Raw genomic sequence first — 13,690 nt, forward strand, 5'->3', positions numbered from 1 at the left:
GGGCATGACGCTCAGCGTGTGCCGTGGTTATCAAAACCGAGCAAATTACTTCATTGTTTCAAAAAAAAAACAATGTACGGTGGTACAGTGCGGGTTTTTTTAAAGAGATCATATATCAAGCAGAAAAATTATATGTTTTAAACTCTTCATTTGTGAATGTCATATCTGAAGAGCCGTGAAACCTGCTATCTGTAGAGATATCATGTTACATTCTATTAAGCTAACCAAATAAACTAACATTGTAAATTGATGAGCATTGCAGCTTTTGTTTTGAAATAAGATTGTTTTATTCTTGTGTAGATAGTTGAACAATTTTTTCGCTAAGTTCCCACAGTCGTTTAGCTCCATCATCGTCTTCTGCTGTATGAGCTGGTTTTGTCTCTTCACAATCCACAAAATACTTTCCAGTAACATTTTCTACGTCTTCAGACACAGCAAGGTGTATTGTTGTCTGCGCTCCCTCCTCAAGCGTCTTCATTACTACATGTGAAATAAATTTTACAAATTTATTAAAGTTCTGTGGAAATGCATCGCGACCAATTTCAGTGCTAAAAACACCAGGATGAAGGGAGTTTGCAATAACACCAGTTCCCTTTAAACGTTTAGCCAATTCACGAGTAAATAAAATATTAGCAAGTTTGCTTTGTCCATAGGCTTCCAAGTTTGTATAGGATTTTTCAAATTGCAAATCATCCAATTTTATCAATGATCGTGTAGTAATAAAGGAATAATGATACGATGAAGATACGACAACGATACGAGAAGGAGCTGAACGACGAAGTAGATCTAGAAGTAAATTTGTCAACAGGAAATGTCCAAAATGATTCACTGCCATTGTTAATTCAAGACCATCTTCACTGAGTTTTCTCTCAACTGTACTAACTGTTCCAGCATTATTTATCAAAACATCGATTTTCTCTTCACTGCTGTATATTTCTTCAGCAAATTTTCTCACTGACTTGAAGGAAGAGAGATCCAAATGCTTCAATATTATATCATTATTACCAGTTTGTTTTACAATATCATTCAAGGCAGCTTGACCTCTCTCTAGACTTCGACACGCCATGATAATTCTTGCCCCACGTGAAGCAAGATCAATCGCAGTCGATTTACCAATTCCTGCGTTTGCTCCTGTTATAATAACAGTTTTTCCTTTCATTGTTGCCTTACTTGTACATACTCCACCAGCAATATATTTCCTCAGCAAAGGAAATGTCAATCCTAATAATGCAACGAAAGCTGCAAGACGAAAAAATAAACCCATCTCTTCACCTTGTGATTCATCAAACAGTTAACAAAGATTTTAAATTCTATGTTTAAAATGTTTTTTCTTGTGGAACACTTGTGAGTATACGTATTATGTCCGTTGAACTTTGATCGAGCTGTTTGTATCACATGTGACTATTACAAAAAACGCGTCAAATCAATCAATTAATTGCAAATTAAACATTAATATATTTTAAAAGAAAAATTAAAACGTTTGTTTTAAGTTTGTATTTTTCGCCCTATTGTTATTTTATAAAAGAAATAAAAGTGGTTTTTCTTGTTTGCAATGGCTTATGAAAACCTCGAAGACGTTTGTATGACAGACTGAACGTACACTTTATACTTCCAACAGTGAAGTAAATGCCAAAAAAATATTTTTATTTATAGTTGAGTAAAGTCCTGAGAAGGACTGTTTTTGTTGTTGTTGACTGACGTTTCGACAACCTTAGCGGTAGTCATCTTCAGAGTCAAATGACTCATCTTTGACTCTGAAGATGACTACCGCTAAGGTTGTAGAAACGTCAGTCAACAACAACAAAAACAGTCCTTCTCAGGACTATACCAACCTGGACGATCATCATTTACAAACATGTAACGATACTCCCGGGTTCAAACCATTTACTTTAGTAGAGTAAAGGTTAATGAACAACATCCTCCCTGATTACGCAACAAAATTCAACTTTGCACATTTACATGAATCTTTGAATTATTGCCACCACGAATCACAAATCAATTACAAACGACAAAGTGGAAGGTTTTTAGCTGTCAACATTCTATATAAATTACGATGGTTAGCTCCAAGTACTGTTGGCACTGGATTTAAAGTTAGGATCGTCAGTTCAAAACAAAGTAATACAGCTGAAAAGATCAACTGCATTTTAGCTTGGCAATTTTTGACCTTGCTATAGTATGCAATGCATAGAAATATACTGCGTTTCTAAGATATGCAAAAATTATTAGTCACGTAAGCAGATTATGGATGAGAAAGTCTATTTTAGCTTGTAGACATCTTCATTGAATTTCTCATATTAATGGTTTTGGGTAAATAGTTAGACGACACTTGATGGTGGTATGTTTTTGTCGTCCTACATACGTTAATGTTGTCCTATGTTAATGTTGTCATCCTACGTTAACATCATCCTTCCTCAAGATTGAGTGGATATTTATTCTTAGAAGTCAAGAAACCAGTCAACTGTAGAGATATCATGTCACACTTACCAGATAACATTGTAAATTGCTAAGAACTACAGCTTTTGCTTTGAAATAAAATTGTTTCATTTTTGTGCAGATAATTGAACAATTTCTTTGCTAGTTTCCCACAGTCGTTTGGCTCCATCGTCATCTTCTGCTGTATGAGCTGGTTTTGTCTTTTCATAATCGACAATATACTTTCCAGAAACATCTATCGATAATGCGCATTTAGTGCAGAGCAAATTTTTTTGTGGCCGCTTGTGTGGTTGGGACACCCCTCCAATAAGGACCTTTTGTAAATTGAAAGTAAATAAAAACATAAGGCTAATGAATCAGGTAAAAATCTTCAAAATCAAAAAGGGAAACAAATAAGAGAAAATAAAAAAAGGAAAATTGATTAGGATTGCTTCAATTACTCGACATCTATTTTTTTCAAGACTCTTTCTTTTATATGACTTCGTATTCTTGACGTTTTTATGCGAATTCAATATATTCTTTAAGTGCCTCATATCATTAAAAGGAAATATTGGCTCTTTATTAACGAAGTAAGAGGTCAAATTATCGCTCGCGTAAAAGATTCTGGTTTCTGTTCGTTTATAGCAAACATTACACATGATGTTAGCCACAGTGATGAGCTATTTTGTTTCGGTCTACTACATTGATGTGCTGACTATTGTTTGATAAAAGAATGAATTGTCACTTGCCAGTATAATTGAGACTGGAGATGGACAAGAAGCGGACATTGTCAAGTGTCTGAAGCATTAGGACATAACGCTAACATGTGTAATTTTTCAAACCCATGACTCTACTACCAGTATCAGGAAGGTGTGACATGTGCACACAGGAATGTATAATGGCACACAGGAAGGTATAATGGTGCACACAGGAAGGTATAACAGGAACGTATAATGGTGCACACAGGAAGGTATAATGGTGCACACAAGAAGATATAATGGTGCAAACAGGAAGGTGAATGGTGCACACAGGAAGGTATGATGGTGCACACAGGAAGGTATGATGGTGCACACAGGAAGGTATAATGGTGCACACAAGAAGATATAGTGGTGCAAACAGGAAGGTGAATGGTGCACACAGGAAGGTATGATGGTGCACACAGGAAGGTATAATGGTGCACACAGGAAGATATGATGGTGCACACAGGAAAGTATAATGGTACACACAAGAAGATATAGTGGTGCAAACAGGAAGGTGAATGGTGCACACAGGAAGGTATGATGGTGCACACAGGAAGGTATAATGGTGCACACAAGAAGATATAGTGGTGCAAACAGGAAGGTGAATGGTGCACACAGGAAGGTATGATGGTGCACACAGGAAGGTATAATGGTGCACACAGGAAGGTATAATGGTGCACACAGGAAGGTATAATGGTGCACACAGGAAGGTATAATGGTGAACTCAGGAAGGTATAATGGTGAACTCAGGAAGGTATAATGGTGCACACAGGAAGGTACAATGGGCACAATAAGAGCTGAATGAAATATTAGAGAGAAAAATTCTTTACACAAAAAGGTACTTAACGTGGAGTTAACATAGTGGCTGAACATGTTTGTTTAGCTTCCCCACTAGTTTGCAAAGTATTTGCTGCTCTGGAGAAAACTTTCGTCCTCTTCACCGCAACCCCAAAAAGAAATAATCATTTAAAAGATCGAAACCTGTGCAAAGAAAGATGGACAGCCCGATGCAAATCAGTGGAGGCAGTTTTGAGAAGTGTAGAGGGAATTTCATTGGCTCTTGATGCTATTGCTGAAGCTGGAGATCCAGATCAAAAGACCAAAGCAGCCAGTCTGATTAACATAAATTGTTGACATTGACTTCATTTGTGGAGTAATATTTCTAAAAAATTTAATATACAAGACGAAATTCTACTTGCTGACTATTTAAAAAAAGAGATGGTCGACGTTGCTTATGCACTTGCACATATTGCAATGGAATCAACATATGATTGCCTTCATGCAGAGAATCCGCAAAGCTGATAAAGAGATAAAAGACCAAGTGCTAGCAGCAACTGAAATAGCGAGAAATATTGGGGCTAATCCAATTTGTGATTTCTCAAGACTGCAAAGAATAGGGAGATCTCCCAAACGCCTTGATAAGCTACAAGAAACAGCTGCAGTAGAGACATCAAACGTATGCAATTTACACCGCTCTGAATTTTCAAATTCATAAATCAAATGTGCTCAACTCTAACGGAGAAACAAATGGTCTTAATAATACGTATAACGCATTTTTAAGGTATTATATCCGAAAACACAGGAACAATCTAAAACTTACAAAAAGTTTTAAATCTTTCCCGTCGGTATTCTCAAAAGAATCCAGTTAAGTATTACACAACGTATTGTTTGTTTTCTTTAAACATGCACTAAAAGAGCACGGATAAAAAGATAAGGAGCGACAGTTACAAGGTATTGAGCCACAACCAATAATATGTACCATTGCTACAACGATGTATTGCTCTTAAGATGGCTAAAAACAGTGGTCTTTTCAAGTTTGCTTTAAAGGTTTATAAATTGTTTCTGATAGCCGCGACAGATGTTGTGAAAAAGGAAAGATCAATTAGTTTAATGAAGACGGTGAAAAGTTATATATGCATGCTTGGAAGCAATGACAAAAATGTAAGTTACTGCTAGTTATATCAAACATCGCTTTTAACAACAATAGGTTAGACAATACTACTGTATTAGTATAAACCCATGTTTTAATCAGCAGACTGAAAGAATCGATTTCATATAAAAACTTGATACAGCACAACATGAATATATTAATATTGACCCCTCCATTTATCGAGAGTTTGCTGATATATTGGATCATATCTTCTTTTGTGGGTTGTTCTATCTGCTGTCATTTTTCAATCAATGAACATCATTATTATTGTGTCGTTTTCCCTTTTTTTTGTTACCTTTAGTACGTGCTAGACTTGTGGAGTTCAGACGTGGATGTTGATTCAAACATTTTGTGATGAAATAATTGTTAATCTCAAAAATTGTTAGATCTGTCTATTTTTAAAAAAATCATTAGTCAGGAACGAAGGAGTCGTACATGTATGCATGCCCTATTGAATTAAATTATAGAAGAAATGCTTTAAGGTCACCCTCATCCTTCGTGACCTCTCCTAAACATTTCTCGCGATCATCCACGTTAAAGACTTACCTGTTGCGCATGCGCAACTTCTCATGTAACTCTTTCGTTCCTGTTCCTGACTGAGGACTTCAAGGTAAGTATCGTTTAAAATTAAAATTTCGAGTTCTGTCCCGCTTGTTGAGATGCGATATCATAAGCGAAAATTGTATGCTATTTGCTCTAGATATAATGAATGCTTTAGTCTGCGTTGTACAATGTTACGAGTCGTAAATGAATTGAAAATTGCTTCAATTTTTTGCAGATAATTGAACGATCTCTTCACTAATTTCCCATAGTCGTTTGGCTCCATCGTCGTCTTCTGCTGTATGAGCTGGTTTTGTTTCTTCACAATCCACAAAATACTTTCCAGTAACATTTGCTACGTCTTCAGACACAGCAAGATGTATTGTCGTCTGTGCGCCCTCCTCAAGCGTCTTAAATAGTACATTTGAAATGAAATTCAAGAATTTATTAACGTTCTCCGATAATGCGTAGCGACCAATTTCTGTGAAAATAATACCAGGATGAAGGGAGTTTGCAGTAACACCGGTTCCCTTTAAACGTTTAGCCAATTCACGAGTAAATAAAATATTAGCAAGTTTGCTTTGTCCATAGGCTTCCCATTTGTTATAGGATTTCTCAAATTGCAAATCATCCAGTTTTATGTGCGATTTGGTATATGCAATAGAATAATGAGCTATTGAAGATACGACAACGATACGAGAAGGAGCTGAACGACGAAGTAGATCTAGAAGTAAATTTGTCAACAGGAAATGTCCAAAATGATTCACTGCCATTGTCAATTCAAGACCATCTTTGCTCACTTGTCTTTCAGTGGTACTAACTAAACCTGCATTATTTATCAAAACATCGATTTTGTCTTCACTGCTGTATATTTTTTGAGCAAATTTTCTCACTGACTTGAAGGAAGAGAGATCCAAATGCTTTAATATTATATCATTATTACCCGTTTGTTTTACAATATCATTCAAGGCAGCTTGACCTCTCTCTAGACTTCGACACGCCATGATAATTCTTGCCCCACGTGAAGCAAGATCAATCGCAGTCGATTTACCAATTCCTGTATTTGCTCCTGTTATAATAACAGTTTTTCCTTTCATTGTTGCCTTACTTGTACATACTCCACCAGCAATATATTTCCTCAACAAAGGAAATGTCAATCCTAATAATGCTACGAACGCTGCAAGACGAAAAAATAAACCCATCTCTTCACCATGTGATTCAATTATAAACAATGCATATAAAGTTAAGCAGAGACAAAGAATTTTGTAAATAAAATGATGCTGGATATTCTTACATTGTGAGCATGCGCATTACACAATTCCGTTGAACTTTGATCGAGCTGTTTGTATAATATTTCAGTCTTGAGAATTGCATTCAAACCAATTTTCTCCACCGCAACACATTTTACTTTTTTGCATGCGGTACAATATCTTCTTAAATTATTTTATATTGTAGTACACAAAAGAATTTATTTCTTCAGTAAACAATAGTATAATTAACAAGTGTAGTGAAGATTTATCACATGCTCCTTGATTACGCAATGAATATTAAATCTTTATACTTCCGCAGTTCTTGCAGTAGCTTACAAAAAATGTACTGATAGTTACAATATTTTTGTTTTTACATAATTTTTGGAAAAATGATACAGCGTATGTTATGGGATGCGTGGTAGTGGCTTAAATTAACTCAATTTACTGCATCTTACATTTACCAATACAGTCAGTATAACTATGGCATAACTATATCTCTGGGGGGAGAGGCTCTAGTCCCCTTCTGGTGGTGCAGTACCTAAGCTCAATGAAAGCTGGGGCCGCGCAAAATCAATAATTGGGGGGGGGGGCAACATTCATACATGCAAGTTCTACTTTAGTAGTTTCCATTTAAAGCAATTGAGATTATGGATTAATTAATACTGAATAAAAACTACGAATATATATGAATATGTCCCTCCCCCCTTCCCAAATTATCGACCTTGCAGAGCCTCTTGAAACGCTTATCAAGTATAGCTTTTAATGAGAGAAGATGATATTCATCTTTGCAAAGTAAGCCTTTCTCAGAGTTTCTGATAATTGTAGAACAATTTTCACAACCGTATATTAATATGCCTATACATTAAGGATTGGATTAAGAATGACCTAAAAGAACCAAAGCCCAGCCCACTTACAAAAAAATGCAATGCACAAGACGAAATTCTACTTGCTGACCATCTCAAAAAAGAGATGGTCGACGTTGCTTATGCACTTGCATGTATTGCAATGGAAACAACATATGATTTTCTTCATGCAGAGAATCCGCAAAGCTGATAAAGAGATAAAAGACCAAGTGCTAGCAGCAACTGAAACAGCGAGAAATATTGGGGCTATCCGATTTCTCATTTCTCAAGACTGCACAGAATAGGGAGACCTCACAAACGTCTTGATGAACTACCAGAAACAGCTGCAGTAGAGACATCAAACGTATGCAATTTACACCGCTCTCAATTTTTCAAATTCACGAACTTTCACGGAGAAAAAAATGGTCTTAATAATACATATAACTCATTTTTTAAAGTACTATATCCGAAAACACCAGAAACAATCTAAAACTTGCAAAAAGTTTTAAATGTTTTCCGTCGGTATTCTTAAAAGAATTCAGTTAAGTTTTACACAGCGTATTGTTTGTTTTCTTTAAATATGCACTAAAAGAGCACGGATAAAAAGATAAGGAGCGACAGTTACAAGGTATTGAGCCACAACCAATAATATGTACCATTGCTACAACGATGTATTGCTCTTAAGATGGCTAAAAAGCATGGTCTTTTCAAGTTTGCTTTAAAGCTTCATAAGTTGTTTCTGATAGCCGCGACCGCTGTTGTGAAAAAGGAAAGATCAATTAGTTTAATGAAGATGGTGAAAAGTTATATATACATCCTTGGAAGCAATGACAAAAATGTAAGTTACTGTTAGTTATATCAAACATCGCTTTTAACAACAATAGGTTAGACAATACTACTGTATTAGTATAAACCCATGTTTTAATCAGCAGACTGAAAGAATCGATTTCATATAAAAAATTGATACAGCAGAACATGAATATATTAATATTGACCCCTCCATTTATCGAGAGTTTGCTGATATATTGGATCATATCTTCTTTTGTGGGTTGTTCTATCTGCTGTCATTTTTCAATCAATGAACATCATTATTATTGTGTCGTTTTCCCTTTTTTTTGTTACCTTTAGTATGTGCTGGAGTTGTGGAGCTCGGACGTGCATGTTGATTCAAACATTTTGTGATGAAATAATTGTTAATCTCAAAAATTGTTAGATCTATCTATTTTTAAAAAAATCATTAGTCAGGAACGAAGGAGTCGTACATGTATGCATGCCCTGTTGAATTAAATTATAGAAGAAATGCTTTAAGGTCACCCTCATCCTTCGTGACCTCTCCTAAACATTTCTAGCGATCAACCACGTTGAAGACTTACCTGTTGCGCATGCGCAACTTCTCATGTAACTCTTTCGTTCCTGTTCCTGACTGAAGACTTCAAGGTAAGTATCGTTTAAAATTAAAATTTCGAGTTCTGCTCGGCTTGTTGAGATGCGATATCATAAGCGAAAATTGTATGCTATTTGCTCTAGATATAGCGAATGCTTTAGTCTGCGTTATACAATGTTACGAGTCGTATATGAAATGAAAATTGCGTCAATTTTTTGCAGATAATTGAACGATGTCTTCACTAAGTTCCCATAGTCGTTTGTACGGTGGCTCACAAGGGCCACCACACAAAATAAAAATATTAATACACACACAAAATAAAAATACACACGCAAAATAAAAATACACACACAAAATATGATTGCGGGCGCTTGCAGTGTCGGCTTACTCGGAATTGCTCGTAATTGATCGCATTTGTTTTCAAAGTTCTAATGGTTCCAACTTCCTGAGTACATAACAAAATTCACTGATTTCACTGTGATCAATTATTTCAAAGTTGCTTACGATATTGCTCCCCGTATTCTGGTTAAAATTAAGGTTAATGTGTTGTCCTTTGAAAGGACATTATTGCTCTAGCCTGTCCTGTATTTGTTATAAACAGCTTTGGGGTACTTGAAGTTGAAGTTAACGGACTTGCAGAGCTCGAAGGGCAACTGCTTGAAGAGACGCTACTCGTCGACGCTTCAGAACATTTTGGCAGTTAATCTTCCCAAACGCACACCGCATTTGTGACGAAGCTTCGTCAAGTGATTGTGCACCACAGTTGGCACAAAACATAATTATGCCAGGATTATGCAAGAGCTTGCTTTCGATTCCTTTCCAAATGTAATTTCAAATGTTTCGCAGTTGAAACAGTTAAATACGACGACAAGTCGACCACATGTTAAAATCACAATTAGTGAATTACACATATCTGATTACAAACTGATAATATGATAGTCAGACCATCCGACACTGCAAGCGCTATTGCGTCTTGTGAGCCACCGTACGTTTGGCTCCATCGTCATCTTCGGCAGTATGACCTGGTTTTGTCTCTTCACAATCCACAAAATACTTTCCAGTTACATTTGCTACGTCTTCAGACACAGCAAGGTGTATTGTCGTCTGTGCGCCCTCCTCAAGCGTCTTAAATAGTACATGTGAAATAAAACTCACGAATTTATTAACGTTCTCCGATAATGCGTAGCGACCAAGTTCTGTGAAAATAACACCAGGATGAAGGGAGTTTGCAGTAACACCGGTTCCCTTTAAACGTTTAGCCAATTCACGAGTAAATAAAATATTAGCAAGTTTGCTTTGTCCATAGGCTTCCCATTTGTTATAGGATTTCTCAAATTGCAAATCATCCAGTTTTATGTGCGATTTGGTATTTGTTATAGAATAATGAACTCCTGAAGATACGACAACGATACGAGAAGGAGCTGAACGACGAAGTAGATCTAGAAGTAAATTTGTCAACAGGAAATGTCCAAAATGATTCACTGCCATTGTTAATTCAAGACCATCTTTGCTCACTTGTCTTTCAGTGGTACTAGTTAAACCTGCATTATTTATCAAAACATCGATTTTGTCTTCACTGCTGTATATTTCTTCAGCAAATTTTCTCACTGACTTGAAGGAAGAGAGATCCAAATGCTTCAATATTATATCATTATTACCCGTTTGTTTTACAATATCATTCAAGGCAGCTTGACCTCTCTCTAGACTTCGACACGCCATGATAATTCTTGCCCCACGTGAAGCAAGATCAATCGCAGTCGATTTACCAATTCCTGTGTTTGCTCCTGTTATAATAACAGTTTTTCCTTTCATTGTTGCCTTACTTGTACATACTCCACCAGCAATATATTTCCTCAGCAAAGGAAATGTCAATCCTAATAGTGCAACGAAAGCTGCAAGACGAAAAAATAAACCCATCTCTTCACCGTGTGATTCAATTATAAACAATGCATATAAAGTTAAGCAGAGACAAAGAATTTTGTAAATAAAATGGTGCTGGGTACTCTTACATTGTGAGCATGCGCATTAAACATTTCCGTTGAACTTTGATCGAGCTGTTGTATAATATTTCAGTCTTGAGAATTGCATTCAAATCAATTTTCTCCAATTATTGTAGACTAAAAATATGGCGTAAAAACAAATATTACATGAAGTCCGAAGGTCTAGTCGCGGAACATTACGGAGCAAAGGTCATCTAAAACTAAAAAGACAATTGAGACTGGGACAATGTCCTCTAAGTTATATATACCCATACTAGTTACTCACAAGGATGACGCTCAGCGTGTGCCGTGGTTATCCAAACGAGCAAATTACTTCATTGTTTGAAAAAAAAACAATGTGCGGTGGTACAGTGCGGGTTTTTTTAAAGAGATCATATATCAGGCGGAAAAATTATATGTTTTAAACTCTTCATTTGTGAATGTCATATCTGAGAAGCAGTGAAACCTGCTATCTGTAGAGATGTCATGTTACATTCTATTTAGCTAACCAAATAAACTAACATTGTAAATTGATGAGCACAACAGCTTTTGTTTTGAAATAAGATTGTTTTATTTTTGTGTAGATAATTGAACAATTTTTTCGCTAAGTTCCCACAGTCGTTTAGCTCCATCATCGTCTTCTGCTGTATGAGCTGGTTTTGTCTCTTCACAATCCACAAAATACTTTCCAGTTACATTTGCTACGTCTTCAGACACAGCAAGGTGTATTGTCGTCTGCGCGCCCTCCTCAAGCGTCTTAAATAGTACATGTGAAATAAAACTCATGAATTTATTAACGTTCTCCGATAATGCGTAGCGACCAAGTTCTGTGAAAATAACACCAGGATGAAGGGAGTTTGCAGTAACACCGGTTCCCTTTAAACGTTTAGCCAATTCACGAGTAAATAAAATATTAGCAAGTTTGCTTTGTCCATAGGCTTCCCATTTGTTATAGGATTTCTCAAATTGCAAATCATCCAGTTTTATATGCGATTTGGTATTTGTTATAGAATAATGTACTCCTGAAGATACGACAACGATACGAGAAGGAGCTGAACGACGAAGTAGATCTAGAAGTAAATTTGTCAACAGGAAATGTCCAAAATGATTCACTGCCATTGTCAATTCAAGACCATCTTTGCTCACTTGTCTTTCAGTGGTACTAGTTAAACCTGCATTATTTATCAAAACATCGATTTTGTCTTCACTGCTGTATATTTCTTCAGCAAATTTTCTCACTGACTTGAAGGAAGAGAGATCCAAATGCTTCAATATTATATCATTATTACCAGTTTGTTTTACAATATCATTCAAGGCAGCTTGACCTCTCTCTAGACTTCGACACGCCATGATAATTCTTGCCCCACGTGAAGCAAGATCAATCGCAGTCGATTTACCAATTCCTGTGTTTGCTCCTGTTATAATAACAGTTTTTCCTTTCATTGTTGCCTTACTTGTACATACTCCACCAGCAATATATTTCCTCAACAAAGGAAATGTCAATCCTAATAATGCTACGAACGCGGCAAGACGAAAAAATAAACCCATCTCTTCACCATGTGCTACTATTGTAATCAATGCAAATAAAGTTAAGCAGAGACAAAGAATTTTGTATATAAAATGGTGCCGGGTATTCTTACATTTTGAACATGCGCATTAAGCATTTCCGTTGAACTTTGATCGAGCTGTTTGTATAATATTTCAGTGGGCAACATTCATACATGCAAGTTCTACTTTAGTAGTTTCCATTTAAAGCAATCGAGATTATGGATTAATTAACACGGGTTAAAAACTAAGAATATATATGAATATGCCCCCCCTCCCAAATTATCGATCTTGCAGAGCCTCTTAAAAAGCTTATGAGTATAACTTTTAAAGACAGAAGATGATATTATGCTTTGCAAAGTAAGCCTTTCTCAGAGTTTCTGATACTTGTAGAACAATGCTCACAACCGTATATTAATTTGCCTAAATATTCGGGATTGGATTAAGAATGAGCTTAAATAAAGAACCAAGGCCTCGGGTCACTTACCAAAAGGAGCTAAAAGGGGCCACCCACAAGTTAAGTGCAATTGGTCAATTCATAATACAAGTGACGTCCACAGACCTAATGCCAATAATAGAATGGTGAATTGTTGAAAAACGAATGGTTCGAGACCTTAATAATATTGGAGTGTAGTGAGATATGAATTAATCCCAAGTGTAATATATGACCTAGCCTTTTCACTATTGCAAAGGATGCTCAACAATGTGGTAAAAGACACTGGGTTCAACAACCAAGGCGAGAGGGGACAGGGAAGAGGTGTCATAGGACAGCCATCAAAATGCAGCTCTGCACCTTCACTATTTATAAAATCACATTGATAAATTTTGGTTTAGTGACTGCCTCTGCCAATTGCATGCAAAGGTTGTTTTTTTTGGTTTCCAATAACGTATGATGGCCTTAAAATTAGATTCACCTCTAAATGTTAAATTTTACAATACATCAAGTATCACAGTTGAAATTGAAGTAAAAAAGGCAAGAAAACATAAGATTGGCCTTGGCTTTCCTGAAAGGTTGCTCCAGCCCTGTTTACCTTCAGAATTTAGATAAATCAAATATTATAATGAAAT

The 13,690-nt window shown here is 36.1% G+C and overlaps 2 protein-coding genes across 3 annotated transcripts; both read right to left on the reverse strand.

Moving 5' to 3' along the window:
- Positions 1–75: 75 nt before the first annotated feature.
- On the reverse strand, positions 76–11,115 carry LOC124454233 (retinol dehydrogenase 13-like). Of its 2 annotated transcripts, none has more exons than XM_047005040.1 (2): positions 11,024–11,115; positions 76–1,272 (listed from the first exon to the last, which is right to left on the reverse strand). In XM_047005040.1, the coding sequence occupies exon 2, from the start codon at positions 1,262–1,264 to the stop codon at positions 287–289; it is 978 nt and encodes a 325-aa protein (XP_046860996.1). In that variant the 5' UTR covers positions 1,265–1,272; positions 11,024–11,115; the 3' UTR covers positions 76–286. The 2 variants fall into 2 exon arrangements, with proteins under 2 accessions (XP_046860996.1, XP_046860995.1); XM_047005039.1 differs by lacking the exon at positions 11,024–11,115 and adding an exon at positions 3,255–3,264 and having other exon boundaries at positions 76–1,341.
- LOC124454779 lies at positions 5,159–12,669 on the reverse strand. Its single transcript, XM_047005532.1, has 4 exons — positions 11,651–12,669; positions 11,544–11,550; positions 10,088–10,990; positions 5,159–6,934 (listed from the first exon to the last, which is right to left on the reverse strand). Exons 1-4 carry the CDS (start codon positions 12,623–12,625, stop codon positions 5,847–5,849), a joined length of 2,973 nt encoding a protein of 990 aa, XP_046861488.1. The 5' UTR covers positions 12,626–12,669; the 3' UTR covers positions 5,159–5,846.
- Positions 12,670–13,690: the final 1,021 nt, after the last annotated feature.

This window comes from Xenia sp. Carnegie-2017, unplaced genomic scaffold, assembly GCF_021976095.1.
Source record: "Xenia sp. Carnegie-2017 unplaced genomic scaffold, XeniaSp_v1 HiC_scaffold_3, whole genome shotgun sequence".
NCBI classification, from domain to species: Eukaryota; Metazoa; Cnidaria; class Anthozoa; order Malacalcyonacea; family Xeniidae; genus Xenia; species Xenia sp. Carnegie-2017.